Here is a 21,307-nt window from a genome sequence, read left to right as displayed (position 1 = left end):
AGTTGATATATGTATTTAGTGTTCTTACATACATTTTATGTACATAGATGTATCTGTAGATATGTCTACAGGTGAGCCAACATGAAAATATTACTATATTTCAGAATCAGGATAAGTACATGTAGTGTTTAAGTTTTCATCAGGGGAAGATCCTGGCTTGACTACTATCCTTGTTACACAAAAATGGAGACGTGAGAGAGACTTTGTTACTTAACTGCCATAATAGTTTCAAGAATTTCATTATTTTCCAAGGTAAAGATAAAGCACTCCTGTCTTGTTTCTCTCAATTATGCTGTAGCTTGGTTTAAGTAAAGGCTGTGGCCTGGCAATGAATGCCATCCCATAGATGGACGGTGGCTAAGTCATAAAAGGTCATTCCTAATTAGCTCGACATGCAATTTCAACTTTGTAATCAGGGCACTCAGTGTACAAGGCTTCTTGTTCTTTTCATCAAAGTCGCATCTTGACTGCTCCAAGAAGCCTCACGTCTGTGAACAGCCACCCATAGGAGAGGTTTATGTCTTTTAAATATTAGGAGGAAAGTAACCCAGCCCTGCCACACTGCTCCTGGCTTGTTATTCGAAACTAGCTTGTTGCTAGAAGAGAAAGACAGCACCAGAGAAAGAGCAGTCATTCTGTAACTTTGCCTACTTCAACACCCAGCAGGAATAACACAGGCTTCTCAAGAGTCCAGACTGCCAGAGAGAGTAGTACAAGAGATAGACAAAGATTTCATTTGTTTTTCTGTTTGTTTTATTTTCTAGTCTGTTATCTCTTAGAACATTTCAGGTTCTAAAAGTCTAATAATATTCACAGAAATCAGGATATAAAATTTCAGATAAGCCCCGTCGAGATTTACCTCTGTCAGGACAGACAGACACACACACACATACACACCCCCACAGGGAAGGAGTGTGTGTTGGGATGCTTGCTATGGGGTGTGGCAGCTGAGGTGCATGGGGACGACAGTCACATTCGCTTTGGTTGGGATTCATCCCGTTCCCCTTTTCCCAGCTCCTGCTCTATAAAGCAGGGTAAATGATTAGATCACTAGACACCTTTCTTCTGCTCTGACATGTCTTCTCTGCAAGCCTTAAATACCTTTTATTATAATCACATCTTAACAGCTTCAGAGGAAATCCAAGGGAATAAAAGAACAACTGGTATGCACGTGGATAATCTTTGATGGTGACCAGGGGCTGGAGTTCAAAGGGGGAATCACTGTGATTTCAGAAAGTTGATGAAACCCACACATGTTAATACTGAAGAAAAAGAAGCATTTCAAAGCCAGTCAATGTAACGGACCTTTATCTGGGCACTTTCTCCAAACTTTTATTGAGTTAATCAAAGGGAAAGCATCAATTTTCCATTAGAAACAGTTGGGAGCATTCTTTAAGAACTGTGTCAATATATGCGACCTTGTTTAGCTGGCTAATCAACACCAAGAAGGTGCAGGTCAGTATCGGTGTGGATTTAACAGATGCAGGTGAAACTATTCTATATGTAGCAACTGTTGTTATTTCCTTTTGAATTTCACACATGAGTGCTGTATTTACATTATTTCTACATCTTCTCCCTCTCCAACTCCTCCGTGTCCCCAGGATTCCCTCTCAAATTCATGATCTTTTCCTTCTTCAATTATTATTGTTGAGTATATATGAAAGAATGCATCCTGCTGAGTCCATTTAGCATTGCTCATTTGTATATGTGTTTGCAGCTGACTGCTTGGAATTAAATCTAATTGGGGGTTTGACCTTCCAGAAGACTGAGTCTCCCTTTCTCAACAGCCATGAACTGCCTGGAGCCCTTCATTTAGGGGTGAGGCCTTGTGAAACCCCTTCCATCCGTGTTGGCATGCCCACTGGTGCTGGTTTTGTTTAGGTGACTCTGGTTTTGGGATTTCACAGGTACAGCATCCCTGAAGTACACAGCGGACCTGTCTCCCAGCAGATGGTCTAGTCTTCTGGTTCTGACAGTCTTTCTGCCCAGTTTTCTACAGTACTCCTTGAACCTCAGGTGCAGAAGTGCACTGTGGATGTATCCACCATAGCTGGGTATTCCAATCACTTGTTCTCTGGATTTTGACAAGTTGTGGGTTTCTGCAATGGTTTCTATCTGCTGGGGGAAAAAGACCTTCCTTCATTGATAATGGGTGAGATCTACATTTATCTCTGGGTAGAAGGTTGAGTGTTTAGAATGAAGTTAGAAATTAAACTAATTTAGATAGCAGTAGGCTCTCCTCCAGGGCTCATCACCTCACCAGCCAAGGGTAGATGCAGGGTTTACAGAACCAGAGCTTACAGGACTTACAACCATAATTAGACAGTTGTTGGTTACTTTCAAGATGTAGGTGCCACTATTGTACCCTTGTGGAGATCTCGCCATGTTGCTCATTGTCGTGCTTCAATCCATTGCTGAGGTTCACTTTGCGGTGGCCTAGGACTACGGATTGGCTTTTCTCCTTTGGCAGCTTCATGGCACCTTTAGGTACTATGAGAGTCAGTCCCCAGACTTTGTGCTGGTTCCACGGACTTCTGCAAGTCCTATGTCAAAGGTGTGTGGTGTCTTCAGGGATGGGGTGTGTGTTCATCTCTCTACATATGAACGGCAAACGCTGACAGGTATGTGGAGGAAAGGAGATTACCATTTATTGTTTTGATTTCAAACTGGACCAGCCATTATGGAAATCAGTTTGGAGAATTCTCATAAAGCTAAAAATAGTACTGAAAACCCTCCCAGATATTAGTACTGCATGTACGTCATTTCTCTCCCTAGTTCCTCCTTCTGATTGTTGTTTTCTTGAAACTAGCCATTCCAGTTGGAGTAAGATGAAATCCCAAAGTAGTTGCTAAGGATGCTGAACACTTTTAAAGATATTTATTACCCATTTTTAGTTCTTCTTTTGTGAATTCTCTGTTCAGATTTATAGCCCAAAATTTAAAATCTGTTCATTTGTGTTCTTGATTCTGTTTTTTTTTATTTGTTGATTCAGGTTATTAATCCCCTATCACATGCAGAGTTGAGAGAATTTTCTCCTATTCTGTGGGTTTTCTCTTCACCTGGTAGAGTATGTTTTTTGTTGTATACAAGTTTTTAGTTTTGCAAGGTCCCATTTGTTAACTATTGGCTTTAATTCCTGAACGAGTGGAGTTCTATTCAGAATTTCTTGTGTTTACATTGTGTGGGGTACTGCTTATGCTTCCCGAGCACTTTCAGGTATATCATCAAGATCTTGGCATATAAAGGATAATAATAAAACTAGAATAAACAAAACCAAACAAGCTGGAATATGCCAAGCTGGAATACGAAAGCATCAGGCATGGCGGTGCATGGGGTGCTGGCCTGGTGGTGCATGGGATGCTGGCCTGGTGGCTGGCATGGTGGTACATGGGATGCTGGCATGGTGGTGCATGGGATGCTGGCCTGGTTGTGCATGGGATGCTGACACATGGTGGCACATGCCTGTAATCTCCACTTAGGAGCTGAAGGAATGAGACTAAGAGGTTGCAGCTCAGCCTCAGCTACACAGTGAGTATGAACACCTTGTACAAAAACTATTTCAAGCAAAGAAGAAAACAAATGTATTAAAATGCTTTAAACATAACTAGCAGAGAGGAGTTTGAATGCTTCCAGCACAAGGAAGTGACACAAGCTTTAGGGGATGAGGATGTCACCTGTGCTGATACGATTACTGTAACTGTTCACATGGACTGGAATAGCATCCCATACCCCCAGGTATGTACAACTGCCAAGGGGCAGTTAAAACTATCAAAATTCTCTTTGGTGGCCTTGTTGGGTTTGGATTCTACTTAAAATGTTTCAACTACAGTTAAATTGAGGATTAAAAATAGAAGTCATTTGTCATTTATGTGAAGAGAAAGTCATAACTTATGGCTAAAAATCAAAAACCAATAAAAAAAAACCAGCTGACAATGTCAATACAGTTTACAAAGGGACTTTTCAAACAGGTCCTAAGAAGACTCACGGGATCATTCTCTTTATTACATTCCAAAGCTCACGCTGAATATGAACTACAGGAAAATTTCAGCTCTTCCTCACCAGATCTCAGAGTCCTCCTTGTTATTCTCATGTGCCCTAGGCTGTATACCATGGACTTGCTAACAAGTGAAAACTACTTGTTACACAGGTAGAAGGATTGCCACCAAAGTGGAAGTGTGAAAAGACTGGCTTCTTCTGTTCCAAGCGTCATAACCTCGCTCTAATCTCAGCCAGCAAAATTTATGCTCCAAAAGTATGTTTTCTTGGTGAATTGTTTCTGAGGATCACAGACAGCAAAGGCCAGTCTTACCAGCAGAATGTAGCTATAGTTCCTAGATTTCTTGGCCAATGAGGGACAACCATATTATGTCTGCACAGGCAAACTCCACCTAAAGGAACTCCAGTGAACTAAAAGAACGAGTGAGGCAGGAACTGCCACGAGATAAAGGGAGAGAATGTGCAGCTATGGGGAGCAGTCTGACTTACGACCTCATATTTTCCTTCCCGGGGAAGTCACAGGTTGTAAAATGCAGGAAGACAAAGTACTTTAGTATGTAGGATATTTTCTCAAACTGGGTTTGATTTAATTGGGCTGCAGCCTGGATAAAATGCATCTAAAGGTAACAATCCAACCCCACATACCTCCACTGTCATTTTTGCAGGTGTGGTCTGAATAGCACATCATGATTTTTGCCTTCAGGGTATATTCTTTGATCACTCCTAACCTTTTGGGGATGGGGGTGTGGTAAGAGAAAGATGGCGGAAGTGGGGACTTAAAAACTCTCACTGTAAGCCAGAAGGGAAAGGCTATTTTATGCCGTCTCTTGGGGTTCCAAAAGTGAAGGTAGCTCAGTTGTGTGGTTTTCTGTAAGCGCTATCCAGAACCACAATGCACAGCTGAGACTGGGCAGAGATGACAGGCCCAGTCAGCTGTGGTTTCCAGACACTGCATTGTATCCAGGCTCAGCTTAAAGGCTATGGCAAGAGACTGGATACCTGTGTCAACTGCGAGGGGTTTTGTTACAAAGTATCAGGACAAAGGCATTACAGGACAGCCCTGGGGATAGCCATGGGGGCTGGGCGTACATCCCTCAGGATGGAAGATGTGTTTCCAGGGCAGCTCCGTCTTACTGGATCCATTTGGACCATTTTTCTACATCGCTGTAGCACCATGTTTATCCTGAGTTCTTCTGTTCCTTCCCGTCTCAGCCTAGGGAAACCTGAAGTTTGATCTCTGCAGAGGCACTGTCTCTGGAGTGTTAATACCTTTCTCATAACTCTGTTGACTTGGTTATTTCATTGGTGACTCAGATGGTCTTGCTCACTGGAAAACGGGCAATATCTGGAAGTTTTGGTTGTCATATGTGGTGGGAGAGGTGTTACTGGCATCTACTGGTAGAACCCAGGGAGGCCGACAAACACTAACACACAGGGCAGACCAAACAGAATTATCCAGCACAAAGGCTTTTCAGTGCTAGACCTTGTCCAATAGGCTACGAAATCATTTTTGATGGCCAGGAGTAGTGAACAGTAAGGTATACCTCAGCAAATTAAATGGGACATGCGTTTCAGTCTCTGAGCCCCTCTGAGGTGCTGTTAGCAGTGAGGAAGAAGAATCTCAGGCATGGGTGGGACCAGTGGGACGGTGCAGCCAGTCTTTATGGGAATGTGCACTGTGCCGCTTCTGGGATGCCGAATGTGGTTCTTAAGTCAACAACATCCTAGCATATGGTGGGGTGAGAGTGGAGTGAGCCAAAGCTGGAGCCAACAGCAGAAGGGACAGAAAGCAGCAGATGGCCAGAAAGGAAGTGGTATTAAGCAGCAAAATAAAACTGTGGCTGCTAATAAGGAAAAGAAAATTGTCTAGAAAGAAGAAGGCAGTGTGACATCAAGACATGAAAATTTAAGGTCACCAATAGTGCCATAAAGGACAGAGTCACGAGGTGATTATATATGCAAAACCAAATTCATCTATTTAAATTATCACTCACATTAAGGCAAATATTGGGGGTTCAGTAAGCTTGTTCAAACATGAGAACTTAAGTTTGGAAACCCAGCAGCCACTGAAGAAAGTCAGGTAGAGTGGCATCCACTTGCAATCCCCACATATGGATAGGCAATGACAAAAGGATGTCTGGAGTTGGTTGACGCCATTGATCTAGCCACATGGTTAAGCTACCGGTGCAGTGAGAAACCCTGTCTAAAAATAAGGAAAACAAGGCATGCACTTGAGGAATCTGTGGCCTCCACATGCATGTGCACACACACTCATACACGAGCATGTATATTTACATTTGGACACAATCACATTTACATGTGCCATTCACATGCAAAAACATAAATAGTAGTTTGGGTGTCAAAAGCCTTCAGACATTGATCTGTTCTAGATGCTTCCTGGTGGATACATTTTTAAGAAGTGATTAAGGAGGTAGGTGAGTGTTGACTATACAGATGTTTACTACAGTTCACATCAGCGGAAATTTCTGCTGGTAAAGGCTTGGGTCAGCACACCACGGCTGAGTCCAGGATGGGATCTGTAGTAGCTTTTCTGCTTCCCAGGCTATCTGCCAGGACCGAGACAAGCCATGCTGTCTCAGGTGACAAGCGGCTGGCAGTAGAACAGTGGGTCTTCCCTACACTTCTCGCCATCACAGATGGGTCCAGGCAGGTAGAAGAGAGGTGGCCTGAGAGTCGGTACGAAGGGGCTGCATTCTTTGCAGAGAGTTTATGAATAATGAAATGAATAAGAGATCTATCATGACTACCTTGTGTAGGCATTGCTACACAATTTGAACAATACTTCTCTCTGAGAGGTCCCCCCACTGGACCCACATAATACTCCAGGGCATCCCTTTTTGCTCACTGAAGCATTGCTGAAGGATAATTTGCAGAGGATCCAGGCTGTTCTAGGAAAAGCTCTATACTTTGATAAGGCTCTGCTCTGATGCTCAGGCCACCTACAGACCAGTGACACATCCAGAGGGGCAGGAATGCTTGTCTTCTGTTTGTGCTCATGGACTGCAGATGAGAAGAGTTCTGGGAAGAGAAGTTCAGGATCCTGAAGATAAGAACTCTGAAAGAGATCTAGCATCTGCTCCTGCCATCTACAGGATGGTGGTCTGAACCAGTGGGAAACACTTACTAGAAGAACTTATGTGTGTGCAGCCAACCAACAGCATCACTGTACTCTGAAGTGTCAGACAAAGCTATGGATGTATGCAGAATGAAAAGCTTCAAAATGATGGACCTGTGAACTGTCAACTCTGTTCTCACAGGTGAGGCTTCTGTGCATGCATGAATATTTCTTCTTACAGTGTGTTTCTATTTTGCCTACATACTATTTTCACATGATGGATATATATGCATCATCCCATAGTGTTTTGGGGGTATCCATTCCAGGATCCTCAGCAGATACCAAAATCCATGTTCAATTTCCCACACAAAGGGTGTAGTGTTTGCACATGACCTGTGCCCATCTCTCCATTTGTTTTTAAATCATCTCTAGACCACTTATTGTAAATAACATTGCATAAATTGTGTGTACTAAGCTGCTGTGTTATATTATTTCAGGACTACCTGCAAGAGTCTGAACATGTTTGGAACAGACATTTTTCCTGCATATTTTGTCTGTTGTTGGTTGCATATGCCAATACAGAATCCAGAGGTGAAAGCCACTTGGATTTCTTTTCTTAATTAACATTTGCTTTGTCTGACAAGAAACACTGTCAAATGAATTCAAATCTCTAATGTAACATTTTGAATGAGTATTAAAATTAACATTTGTGCCTTGAGATATTGCATGCTATTTAGGCTCGGATTCTCATTATCAGGCCAATATCATACACATGAGTTGGTGGGCTTCCAAAAGGCTAAAGCCCAGTGCTAAAATCCTGAAGATTCAAGAAAATGTGGCGGGTGATGGGGTCCATGGTAGCACTCAAGAATGCTAGGCTAATCCCTCGAGGGCAAAGTATTCCTTTCTTCCACTATGATCTAAAATAGCATTTGCAAGGATGCGTTGACACACATTTATACTACATGCATGCAATTCTAAGTTATGCATGTAAGAATGTATGTATGTGTACATGTGTGTGTGCATGTGTGTGGGTTTGCATGTCTGTGTTGGGTGCGTGTGCATGTATGCAGGCCAGAGGATAACTTCAGGTGTTGTTCTTAAGGCACACTCCATCTTTTATTTTTTATTTTTTTTAAGACAGTGTCTCTCTAACAAGGAAGAACATAGAGTCTAGGGATCCCATCTCCCCAACCCTAGCACTGGGAGGACATACTACCATGCTCAGCTTCTTATTTTACACAGATTTTAGAGAGAGAACTCAGTACTCTATTGACTGAATCATCATCCCAGGCCACACATTCTAAGCTCTCAAATGATGATAATGTAGCATGTGTATTAGATTAGCTTTCTAGGAAATTCTAGATGTCAACTGTCAATGTGATAACATGTAGAGGGGATGAAAACCCAGGAAAGAGAAGACCATGGGGTAAACCATCTCACAGCCACTTGAACATAAAATCTCTTCAAGAAAGAAAAAAAATTGAGACTGGACAAACCCTGGTTGTGAACACCCACTTGAAACAAGACTCTGGCAAGACCTAGAGGCACCGGAGGCCACACCCTGGTGGCCATACAGTATACCTGGTGCCAGGTGTTGGAGTGACAGTCACATGTGGAGGTAAGACAGGCCTTCTATCTACCCTCTGGAAGTCCCACTGATGTATCCAACTCCAGGGACCACGAGAGCAGTCTAACTACAGGAAGACACGGAGTAGATGGGACCAGTGAGCAGTTTCACATGGGGTTGCTCTGGAAGGGTGCAGCTGAGCTTTAATTTGCTTATGAGGAATCATTCTCCCAGTGAAGTAGTGAAGGAATGCCAAAAAGCGTTTAACAGATGAAACTTCTCACTAACCTAAGCATCTAGCATCTACAACCAATGAAGGAGATCTGCACAAAGCCAAACATGATCTCTTCCAGTGATAATGATGCAATAGATCATGCAACAAAGATGATCACAACAGAAAGTCGACCCTATGTGTGTGTACAGACTGGGTCAGAATCTTGTTGGAGTCTGATCAGTGTCCTGTCACTCATTTGAACACACACCTGACTTTTCATCTCTTCGAGAGGAGAGCGTCCAGGACTCCCGGGACAGGGCGTTGGGTTCCCAGTTGCCTTTGCTGCTTTGGCCCTGCGGTTTTCTCACGCTGAGTGAGACCTAGGTCAGCCTGGCCTGTAGCCAATAGTAGGACAGTGTGGTATGACCCTTCAGCTACGATGGAGCAGAACCCATCAGTGCACTGTTACCGGGTCTCCAGTCACATGCCAAGTTTAAAAACAAACCCCAAAGGGCTTCTTTATACAAAAGAAGAATTATTAATTTTGTCTTCTACTCTTTTAGGTTTCTGTATTGCCCTGAGAGGCCAGATTGTCATCACAAAACTGTACTCTGGGACAGAGAGAAGCCTGATGGTTGTCACTTCGGGAAGTTTTTTTTCCAGGAAGGGACACCAGGAACTATGGGCTTTGGGGTTCAGCAACAGACAGTGAGCAAAGTCATCTGCCAAGAGCTTTTATAGGTGAGGGCAAAACATGCACCGTTCATATAGATCTGTCCTCAGGGCGACAGTTCAGGTATGTTTCCATAGCAACCACTTAATTAAATGAAAGCAAGAATGTGCTATACCTTCGTAGTGTACATTTCTCTGAGTTATCCCTATCAAGGAAATAAAAGGAAACATTGCTGAGACTTTTATCTTATAACTCAGTCTGACCTGCAGAATGGTTCTTCTAAGGTTCAAAACACAAACGCCAATTTTTTTGGAAGCTGTATATCTAGAACTTGTTGTGTAGACCAGTCTAGCCTCAAACAGAGACCCGCTCGACTCTGCCTCCCAAGGTTGGAATTAAAGGAGTGTGCTTCCCTACCTGGTCACTAAAGCCAAATTTAAGGGTGGATGCAAATGTCTAGAAAACAGAAAATTCCAGGGCCATCTTTAAACTGATCCTGATGTCATGAGTTGGCTCCTCTGTAGTGGGAGGTCTGCGTGGTGGATACAGACCCTTTGGTTTTCTAAGAGGCCTTTCTACCCTTCTCTGAGGCATCTTACATGTAACAGGAAAAGAGTTGAGCATTTTTATAGTAATACACAGAATTCACTACCCAGGGCTTTTTGGAGTTGGTGTTGGGCACCAGACCCAGGGCCTTATGCCTGCTGGGAAACTTTCTACAGCTAAATAATATCCCAACATCTGGAGGTGAGGGCTTTCATACCCCAGGGACCCCAGGGACAGTCTGAAGGCTCTTCTGTCCTCACCACCACCCTGAGGAGAGCTGCCTAATGGTCTTCACTGTGCAGCAGGGGAACCGTCCCACAGGTGTCTACAGTACAGAGCAATCCATGTGGCGGAGGCTTCCTTCTCTAGCTACAGCGTTCTGGATTTACCAAAATGCTCCCAAGACCAAAATCCTGACATCATCCAGTTGTTAAGCCCAGATTCTTATCCCCACCTCCCGGGGTTACACAAGACAATAACCCAGCCTTCTGAACCTGTTGTCAAACAGACACTGAATATTATGCCTCTTCTGCCAACTTCCCCACTTACCCACCTCTTCCTGCCCTTGGCATTCCATCACCTTCGTGGCAACCGCCCTTCCCCACCCTCAAAGAGGACTCAATGTATTTGTCATTCAACAGACAGGCATCATACCTGCCTCTATCCACACTCTAGGAACTGGGTCACTGGAGTAACATGTTGATGGCTTTTTCTTTACTTGGGAAGTTTCTACCCAGCCTGAACTAGAAGAAAGGAAAATGATGCAGACACGCTAGCGATTTCACCATACACTGTGCAAGCAGAGCCCTTTTTCTTTCTATATACTGGTGGTGCTTTAATATCGTAGTAGGGAAGGGGATAATTGCATGCAGCTGCGAGCAGGTAGCATCACCTGGTCCTGGGATTTCTTTTTCTTCTTCTTCTTGCCCCAGCACCCGGAACTCTCCGCATCCTTGCCGTTGGCCTCCCCACAGAGCAGCCCGTCCAGCTCGTCTGTGCCCATGTGCTGTCCCTGAGACGTTTCTGCTGCTAGCCGGTAGGAGAGGTTCCTCAAGATGCACACACAGTTTTCAACGGTCTGTAGCGTCCCCAAAAGAAAAAGGGAAATGGAGGAGTGAGTGTAAGCCAATCAGCAGGCACCTCTACTGGAAAGGGGAGGAGTGAGTGCAAGCCAATCAGCAGGCGCCTCCACTGGAAAGGCAGAGAGGAGTGAGTATAAGCCAATCAGCAGGCACTTCCACCCTGGGAAGGCAGTCAGTCTCCATGGACACATTGGTCCTCATTGCACTTAGCACCTGCTTTCAAGGGCTCCACTAACAGCTACAATTTGGATAATGTTGGAAGGTCCTAAGACCACGTCTCACTTGACAAACAATAATCATCAACCCTGGGTACTTCAACAAACACCAGTCACGGGTAATCAAAATGCACTTGTGAGAACTGGACAAACTCGCAACTACAAGATCACCATTTACAGGCAACTCCAGCCAGGAGTTTAGGAACCCAAGTCACTAAATCACAGGGGGTGGGTTTAGTTTGGCTCTGGTTGGGGATGCCGTTGCATATCATTTACCAAGAAATAATACAATAATACAGTTTCAGTAATGCTGGAGACCACACAGGGGAGGCCATTAGCCTGGGACTTTCAACATTTGTCTTGGCTGCCCAGTGACAGTGTGGCTGTGCACAGTGACTTCCCCTCTCTGTGCACAGTGACTTCCCCTCTCTGTGCACAGTGACTTCCCCTTTCTGTGCAGTGACTTCCCCTCTCTGTGCACAGTGACTTCCCCTTTCTGTGCACAGTGACAGTGTGGCTGTGCACAGTGACAGTGTGGCTGTGCACAGTGACTTCCCCTCTCTGTGCACAGTGACTTCTCCTTTCTGTAGAGTGACTTCCCCTCTCTGTGCACAGTGACTTCCCCTCTCTGTGCAGTGACTTCCCCTTTCTGTGCACAGTGACTTCCCCTTTCTGTGCAGTGACTTCCCCTCTCTGTGCACAGTGACTTCCCCTTTCTGTGCACAGTGACTACCTCTTTCTGTGCAGTGACTTCCCCTCTCTGTGCACAGTGACTTCCCCTTTCTGTGCAATGACTTCCCCTTTCTGTGCACAGTGACTTCCCCTTTCTGTGCACAGTGACTACCCCTCTCTGTGCACAGTGACTTCCCCTCTCTGTGCACAGTGACTTCCCCTTTCTGTGCAGTGACTTCCCCTTTCTGTGCAGTGACTTCCCCTCTCTGTGCACAGTGACTTCCCCTCTCTGTGCACAGTGACTTCCCCTTTCTGTGCACAGTGACTACCCCTTTAGTGCCTCTGTTTCTTCATTGGCAAGCCAGTAATGATACAAGCTCCAGCACCACAGGACTGTGCAGAGGACAGGATGAATTTAGAGACCCAGTGCCCACTTGTGGCTGTCACCGCTAAGTTGGGGAGGTGAGGCAAAACAAGTTCTAGTGGCGTTCAGAAGCTGAGAGCAAGATTCGGGAAGCTGCATCCTGCAGGCTGGAGCCAACCTGAGGTTGTCTTACTATAATGTTTTCACAAATCTGGCAGGCCGCTGTGTTTATGACCACCTCTGCAGAGGGCAAAACACATCCTGGGCTGCTATCGGGAACAAGAGAATCGAGACAGAGATTGTGGGTTCCACATATGTCCTTTGACCCTCTGCAGAAAGTGCTTCCCTGAAAGAAAGCTGACTTTTAAGAGCACGTTTTATTTATTGTGTCTGTGTCTGTGTGTCTGTATATCTGTGTCTACGTATTTGTGTCTATATGTGTCTATGGTGCCACAGCACACACGTGGAGATCAGAAGACTGCTTCCTGGAGAAGTTTCTTTCCTTTTGCTGTGTGTTTTGTGAATCAAAGTCAAGCTGTCAGCAGCCTTGTGAGGCAAGCATCTTTACAGGCTGAGCCATATTACGGGGCCTCAAAACTGACCTTTTAAGTTTTATTCTGAGGGAAAACAATTAGGGGGAGTTGAAAACAAACCCTTGCACCTTGGCGATTATGTTTCTGAGACCCACTGTGTGACTACTAAAAGCAAGAAACCTAATTTCATGCTGAAGAGGGAAGGGGATGGGTGAAGACAATGAGCGGCTGCTCACTGATGAAAGTCATCCCTCTTCAGTCTGGGCTCAGTGCCGGCACAGGCAGAGGACATGGGACTCAGATCCTAGCCTGTTGCTCTCATTGGCAGGATGCAGGTAAAAGGCAGCCTGTGCTCTCTTCCTGATGAGGGGGTGCAGTGACTGTCAATCAAGAAGAGTGGTTCTCAGGATACGCTCTGGGGCCCATGCCATCCTAAGCTTTTTTTTCCCCAGCTTGCCAAGGTTTCATGACTGCTAATCCCACAGGCTTTGAGCCAACTTCATTTTCTGTTTGGAGCTTCCTTTCCACATCAGGCAAGGGAGCCGGCATGAAAGCAGGTATGAACAGGAGGACACAAGAAAGACAGACGCGTCTCTTCTTGAAAGGGAAATGTTAGGGTACAAGTTGGGACAATTTTCAAATCATCTCAAACTGATTTCTCTTCCATCAAGGACTCGGGAGACTAAGCTTCCTTCTCATCGTGTTGTTTATCCTCCCTGGGGCTTCGGTGTTCCTGGAACAGGACTAGGGAGACTAAATCTGGAGGTTCAAAGAAAGCTTTGCCACCAGTCTGCATTTAGGGAGATGGTGTGGGGGAGGAGCTGGAGAAGGTAGGAGAGGGCCCAGAGAGGAAAGCTGTGCCTCTTATAAAGCCTCCTGGAGTTGGGGGTTAGCTAGGTTCCCAGTTCAAGAGCACTTCTCTAAACAGAGTGTGGAAAAGAAGAAAAGAAAGACCATTGGCAGCAGCAGAAGGTGCGTGGCGTCTGGTGGCTCTGTTTGTGACATCCATTACTGTCAACAGCGCTTTTTAGTGCTCTTCTTGGTCACCAGGGTCATTGTGACTCCTTATTTTCTATTAGAATGGGCTAATTTGGGAGTCATCTGTGAAGCGCTCCACCATATGTTACCCAATTATAGGAGCGGAGCCACGAGCTTGCATGAAACGCAGGCTCTTATTCATTAACTTCTTTGGCCTTAAAGAGAATGTGCATTCATGTCTCCCCCCCCCCCCCCCTAACGTGCCACCGTGAAAGCTCAGAAGCGGCCAAGCTGAGGGCTGAGTGGAAAATTATGATGCAATAATAATATGTTAAAAATCAATAGTACGATCCAGCCAGCAAGGCATGGTGGAGTCATTTATCACCACACTGGATGGAGCCCTTCAACACTCATGGCATGTGGTTATGATGGTCCTTCCTGTCACCAGTTAAGAGCACTTGGGTACAGTGCTCTAGAGAGAGGGGGATGGAGAGGGCCCTGTCCTGATGTTCAGCCCACTCCCTACTCATCAGGGATACTCCAAGTTTTCTCACTCCAGCCTGGACAAGTCCTCCACGCCAACTTCATCTCTTAGAAAAACACATGGACATTAAAAGAGATCATCTCCCAGTCTCCCAGGAGTATTAGGAGTCTGCTCATCCAAGCAGTCAGACAATGATGCTTAAGATGATGATGCCCCTGCCCTGTGTCCCGCAAACTGCCTAAACCTAAGAGGGGAGCAGGAGAGTTTGGCGGAGACATGAGGCAGTGGCTTTTATTCTATTCACCTGCAAGGTCTAGACAGCGGGAAAGCGTTTTGTGTCCACCAAACTCACAGACTTAGCGTCTCCATGCCTCAGTCTTTTGCTACTGTGAATATTAAAGTGTTCAGTGCTGCCACGGCAGTGAACTACCTACATGAGCGCTTTCATACCTCACGTGTCTATTGCACCAACAGGCTCCCATAAATACTCAAGATTTCTTGACTGGTCACAACTTTAGGGATTTAATTTTCTTGTCAACAGTATTCAAAGGTCTATGATGGTTATTAAGGACCTTTCCAGAAGAGGGATGCTTGTCTTTATTATATAACATCTCATCCTTGAAATTAGTAGTATGTGGTGCATGATTGGCCCTAGGACCAGGGAGCATTGGTGATGGGAGAAATGGGAGGACAGCAGTGTTTACAACTGGATGGAGCCAGTGTTCACAGGACCGTATGCCTGGAAGACACCTTGAGCCCAACTCTTCAGGGTAACAGGCTCAGTAAAATTTTCTAAGTTTCTCAGTAACTGTAATGTATAGTCAAAGTTAAGAAGGGTTATGCTAACTCACCCATGAAGCTAATTAATGGCTAAGCATACTGAACTATTATTTATGTTTATTTTACGTGCATGATTGTTCCATCGCATGTAAGTATGTGTACCATGTGTATGCCTAATACTTGTAAAAGCCAGAAGAGGGCATTGTTCTCCTGGAACAGGAGTTACAGACAGTTATGAACTGCAGTGTGGGATCTAGAAACTGAACTTAGGTTCTCTTCAAGAGCAGCTATTGTTTCTAACTGCTGAGTTGCCTCTCTAGCTCCCAAATTACTGTTTTTATTGTTATCCTTTATTTGAGACAAAGTTTCATACAGCCTAGGCTCACACTGAATTCAGTACAGCTGAGGATGACCATGAACTTCTGATCTTCCAGCCTTCACTTCCCAAGGGCTGGAATTCAGGTGTGTGTGACTCATGCTGTTCATGTGATGCAGGGGCTTGCACACAGGGCCTCCTGCAGGCACTGTAAGCAAACTCCATACAAACTGAACCCCAACTATTTGCTTTCCATCTGACTTTACAATCATATTCCCTTACGTACCCTTCCTAAGTACGCCATTTCAAAACTTCATCTACTCAGGCAAGAATTTAATCCGTAATATCATCAGATCATGATTTATTTTTAAATGGATAAATTCTTGAGGCCAGAGTTGGGTAGTCATATTTGGAGGGTGGAAATGGGGTCCTTGCAGGTGTCTTCCCCAGTTGTTTCAAAGGCAATTCTGATGAAGAGTTAATGCTGGAAAGCACGGGATCAAGGCAGTGGCTCTCAGCAATGCCAGCTGAGCCTCCTCACAGGACATGCTCCGTGTTTGGGGACACTGTTGTTTGGCACTATGGATGAGAATTCCTGAAGAGAATATGGCTGCAGGGACTGAGTGACGAAAACGTCCACAACTGTGGAGCATTTGGAAAGTTACAGATCGAGTCTAATGACAATTTATTATGGGTAATCTTTAACTCACTACACAATCACTCTACCTTCTTGGCCTGTCGTACCATCAGATCTAACGTCCTGTGATGAGCCAGACCTGTTGGGATGCTTTCACAGAACTCTAGCTTTCTACTAATGAAAGGACGAGGAGTGTTGTCAAGCAGCACCTAAGGCCTAAACTACAGTTCTTTCCAGCGTAGTGTAGCCCACGTCTCCGAAGTTCCCACCAGAGCATTCTGAAAACCATGACTGGTAATTTCCTGGGTTCTAGTACTTTAAAAACTTCATGAAAGTGATTCTGTGTTGAACAACTGGAACTTGGAGTAACCTAAATCCATGTTCCCAGACCATGGTCACTAAAATTTGGCTCCACATTAAGCTGTCTTATGGCCTTTGAGTTAAGGGTTGTGTTTTTGTGTCCACTGTACCAGGGTGGTGGATGGGAGTGGGGAAAGCTGTTGGCATCTACTGGGTAGTCAGAGGCCAGAGAACAAGTCCAATGCACAGACTCTCACAACAAAGGCTTCTCTGCCCCAAATGTCTCTAGCGGGAGCTCCTGATAAGTCCTTGTTAAAGAGTGACATTTGCCACACACATTATTTTAGAAGTATACATGGCATATGGCCATATACCAGGATCCTACAAGACCACAACTTTCTAATTGTTGTGAATAGCTAATTTAATTAAGATAAAACAAAATATCTCAAGTACTGGAGAAGCCCACCTAATAACGAATTCTCTCTGAGTTTGTGAACCAACGCAGTACAGTGACACTGAGCACAACATGCCGGAAGCTTTGACTGAACAGTTTGAAAATTGAAAAAGGGTTTTCAGTCACTTAAAAACAGCCCTTAGTATAATTAATATAGTTAGTTATTAAAATTTAATTTATAAGAATTTATACTTATTCAAATCTCAGAGAATTTTAATATCTTCATCTTTACAAGTAGATTGTTATTTTTTTAAGAGTGCAAGCTGGAGGCTCAGATTTGTGAAAGTTTACTCATCCAGGACCCCCACGGTTTTATTTACTTATGACAATCTAAATTTCACTTTAACTTACTGAATTTTCAAAACCAGCAATTTTCAAATGCTGGTCTAAGCTACGGTGAGCATCCTTTTAGATGTTTGACCAATGCTGGCATCCTATCGGGATAGAGCTCATCAGTATGAAGCCGAGTGACAGCTTCCCTTGGCTGCTAGCTGTTATTTAATTTCAGGAGCACCTTTGACCACTAAGAATCTGGATCTATGCAAACAGCACCAACCTTGCTATCGATCTCACTGCTCCCCAGCGCAGACTGAATCACATACAGCAAGGCATCCGTGAGCCCATCACACTCCCGCATCCGCCGGCGGGCCTCCTCTCCAGCCGAACTTACATTCCTGAAAGGCAAAGGAACATGACAGTGACCTTCAGATAGCCACCAAGAGACCACCCTTTCAGAAGAATGCTATTTTCCCATTTAAAATGCTTAGTTTTAGCAAGTAGATGTGGCTTCAGCAAACACATCTTGGAGCTAATTCATAAGCATCTATTGCAACTTGTTACAGAGAGAATGCAGAATTCCCAACAAGATATGTCAGGGTCCTAGCACTCTTGAGAATTAAAGACTTCTAGAAACTTCAGAGGCTCAACCTCACTTACAATTGAAGAAAAAAATCAGAAGTTTTTGAACATTCTTTAAGAAATCTCAAGTTATTTTCACAAACAGAGTTCCAACTTACTAAATACCTTAGGGGACATATTTTTAATGCTTTAAACACATACCGTCTACCGCCCTGCCAGAAGTATACCTGTAGGAATTCATTCTAGGAACATAACTTTTCTGTGTCATTGGGATGTCTCTGACATAGTCCACAGGAAGGAGGTACAACACACTCTTTCCCGTGTTATATATCCTGAGCTAAAGGCAATAGAAGGAGCCTGTTTCATACCTCAATGGTTAAGCAGACATTATTCTAGCTCTACAAAAGACACGTGATTCTTATCCTAGTAGAGAAGAATCCCTGGCAGGTGATCAGAGAGAATCTTTGGGAGTGCTGTTTATTTATTCCATCACCTAAAAATATTCCATCTATATTTATGATTCAGCTCCAACCGAGACATTTTTTGCAATGACTGTGGGCAACACAGAAAGAATGCTGGAAGAGGTGGAAGGCACAAGATGGAAGAATTTGAGAGCACCCGGGAAATGAGGGTAAGAGAATGAGAGAGTGCAATGGCTCCCAAATTTGGGAACCCTGATGATGACCCTGAAGGCAGATAGAATGTAGTGTTGCATTCTACTCTGGAATCTGACTCTAAAAGCTTGGATGGAGGGGGATAACATGTACTTCCTAGAACATGACAGAGCATGACAGGGCATGACATCTGGACTCTAACTCCATGGATGAATTTACTGCAGGAGTGGCGCTCTTTGCTGACTGTTGGGAGCCAAAGAAGCTAACTACAAGAATTTTGCTTTTGGGCAGAATCTAGAGTGAAGGCAGCAAGGCTGATTTAATTCCATCAGCTGACTGGTGCTCTCTCTCTCATTTCACTTCCAGTTTCTTTTGTGGACACTGAACTGATCTGAAGACGAAGGAGCTGAGCCCCAAGAGAGGTTCTGGGAGTCAATGAAGGGGATGCAATGAATCCTGAGTCAGTGGAGGAGGGAAACTGGAGCCCTACGGGGGATGGTGCGAGATCTGGATGATTGGTTTCGTTTGGGATTTTAATTTAATGAAAAGAACACAGGTGTAATGCTGTTAAAAGGCTACTGATCCTAACTATTTACTTTGATATCTAAATGTTTTATAGGGTGGGTTAAAATAGGATCAATCAATACTTTAATATAACACTGTGAAAGGTTATTCAATTTAAATAGGATTTTTTACTGATCTTAAAATATAAATAGAAGATTTTAGTTGCTTAGATAAGGCAACTGGGTAAATATTAAAAACATTTTAATGTGAATTCTTGTAAATCACAGTCTCTGTTTCTGAGAAGGTATCTGGTGCAGATGAAGCAGGAGAGGGGTAACTGTCTGTTAGGAAAAATTTGTGAGCGGCAAGGTGGTGTCATTCTAAACCAGAAGGGAAATTCTAAAAGAATGCTATAGATCATGCCACCTAGAAATGATTTCCACCAGGTTGAGCTTTTGTAGATGTTCAGGAAGCTTGTCAAAAATTTTAGTTAGTCTTTCATGGCATGAGGAATGTTGGGCAGCAAGGGGTGTGTGATTCTTGCTTGGTGGGCGAGTTTTCCCAAACAATTATGGAACCCAGACTCCTTAGAGATGATTCACGCACAGCCTAGCACCCTTACTTTCTCTTCACTGATAACCTCAGCCCCTTTTATGTTCAAGCTCATGATGGTGGCAAGCTATTTTCTTTCAGAAGACTTCATGGAAGGTGAAATTGAGAAATAATACATTCAGACAAACATAAAAAATTCTTTTTAACAAATATGACCCAAACTTCAAAGACATTTGTGGTACATTCAAGAGACCAAACCTAAGCAACCATGGAATAAAACGAATTGAGATAAGGTCCAAAGTCATAGACAGTTTTATTCAATGAAATTAGAGCAGAAAATTTCCCATGCCTAGGGAAATAAATATCTAACTAAATGAAGCATAAACAATTCCAAGTAGAAAAGACAAGTGAAGAATCTTTCCATGATATGTCTTCATCAATATGCTAAAATTAAAAAAAGCAACAATATAAAAAGCTCTAAGGAAAAATGGTAACTCATATGCAAAGGTAGAAATGCAAGAATAACATCAGAACTTTCTTCAGCTACCCTAAAAGCAAGGAAAGATATGCCAAGTCGTGAAAGTAAATGGTAACCAAGATCATGTGCCTGGTGCACCTAGCAAAGTTATGTTTTAAAACTGCTAAAACTAAGTCAACATTTCAAGAACAAATTTAAGACAATTCATGCCAAACTAGCCAGCTCCTCAGAAAATTCTTAAAGGCATAGTGTAAAGGAGTAAGAAGAAAGGCCATCTCATTTATGAGAACATAGGAAGTAATATATTACACAAGAGGAACAAATGAACAAAGATGAACTGGGAAGGAACCAATCACGGCCAATACACAAAACCAGTAAACTTCTAATGCTAGCTAATAGGTGAAAGGGAAGAGATATGTCAATAACCCAATCAGTATATCAACGAAGAGAACCACAATAAAGAGCAAACTCCTCTCAGTAACAACCTAAAATGCAGACGGTCTCAATTCACCAATTAAGCAATACAGACTAACTGACTGGCTTAAAAATGAAGATCCAACTGTCTGCTGTCTAGGAGAGATACCCTGAGGTGGTAAAGAAATCCAAAACATGATAGTCAGTGGATGGAAATAAGTTCCCAGGAAGACAAGCTGCAAACCAGTTGGCATATCAATTCTTATATCTCATAAAATAGATATTGAAACAAAACTAGTTAGGAAGATATAAAGAGGACCATTAGACTTTAATAAAGAGAACAATTCATTGAGAAGACATTTCTACTGTAAATATTTATGCACCAAATCTTGTAGCTCCCAATTTCATTTTAAAAAAAGATATCACATGGTTCCTGACAAAATGATACTTGGAGACTTCAATATCTTACTCTCATATTTAGGAAGTTTTTCCAAACTAAAACTTAGAAAAGAAAGTCAGAGCTAGACACACCATGGATCAACTGGATTTAACAGATATCAGCAGATGAAGACCGCCAACAGGTCTGGGCTGTACTTTCTTCTAGACAGCTGGTGGCACTTTGTCTAAACTTGAACATGTCATAGGCTACAAAGCAAGCTTTCATGACAAAAAAAGTGAAACAAGACCCGCTTTCATGACAAAAAGAAAAAAGAAAAAAAGTGTAACAAGACCCAACTGAAATACTTCCTTATAGCTCATCCAACCACAGCCCAAAAAAACTAGAAATAAACGTAAGAGAAGCCTGAGAACAACACAAATATCTGAAGACTAAATAATAAAGTTAGATGGTAAAATGGGTCACTGGAGAAGGTGGGACAAAGAAGGGACTAAACAGTTCCCATAATCATATGAAAATGATGGCATAATTGAACATACACTTTGGGATCTGTACTTTTGACACCTTGACTACGTCATATCATGGAAAGAGTCTTTTCTG

The 21,307-nt window shown here is 43.4% G+C and overlaps 1 protein-coding gene across 3 annotated transcripts in view; it reads right to left on the bottom strand.

Moving 5' to 3' along the window:
• Window positions 1–21,307, bottom strand: part of Ctnnd2 (catenin delta 2) — a 752,815-nt gene that overhangs the window by 101,355 nt on the left and 630,153 nt on the right. For all 3 annotated transcript variants that reach the window (XM_041632036.1, XM_041632037.1, XM_041632038.1), the window contains 2 exons: window positions 17,447–17,564; window positions 10,968–11,153 (listed from right to left, as the gene is read on the bottom strand). In XM_041632036.1, coding sequence (XP_041487970.1) covers window positions 10,968–11,153; window positions 17,447–17,564 — 304 coding nt within the window. The remainder of the gene's footprint in view (window positions 1–10,967; window positions 11,154–17,446; window positions 17,565–21,307) is intronic.

Source organism: Microtus oregoni, unplaced genomic scaffold, assembly GCF_018167655.1.
Source record: "Microtus oregoni isolate MIOR12 unplaced genomic scaffold, Mior012 000040F_ref0000088, whole genome shotgun sequence".
Taxonomy (NCBI): Eukaryota; Metazoa; Chordata; class Mammalia; order Rodentia; family Cricetidae; genus Microtus; species Microtus oregoni.
This window is presented reverse-complemented; position numbering and strand designations above follow the sequence as displayed.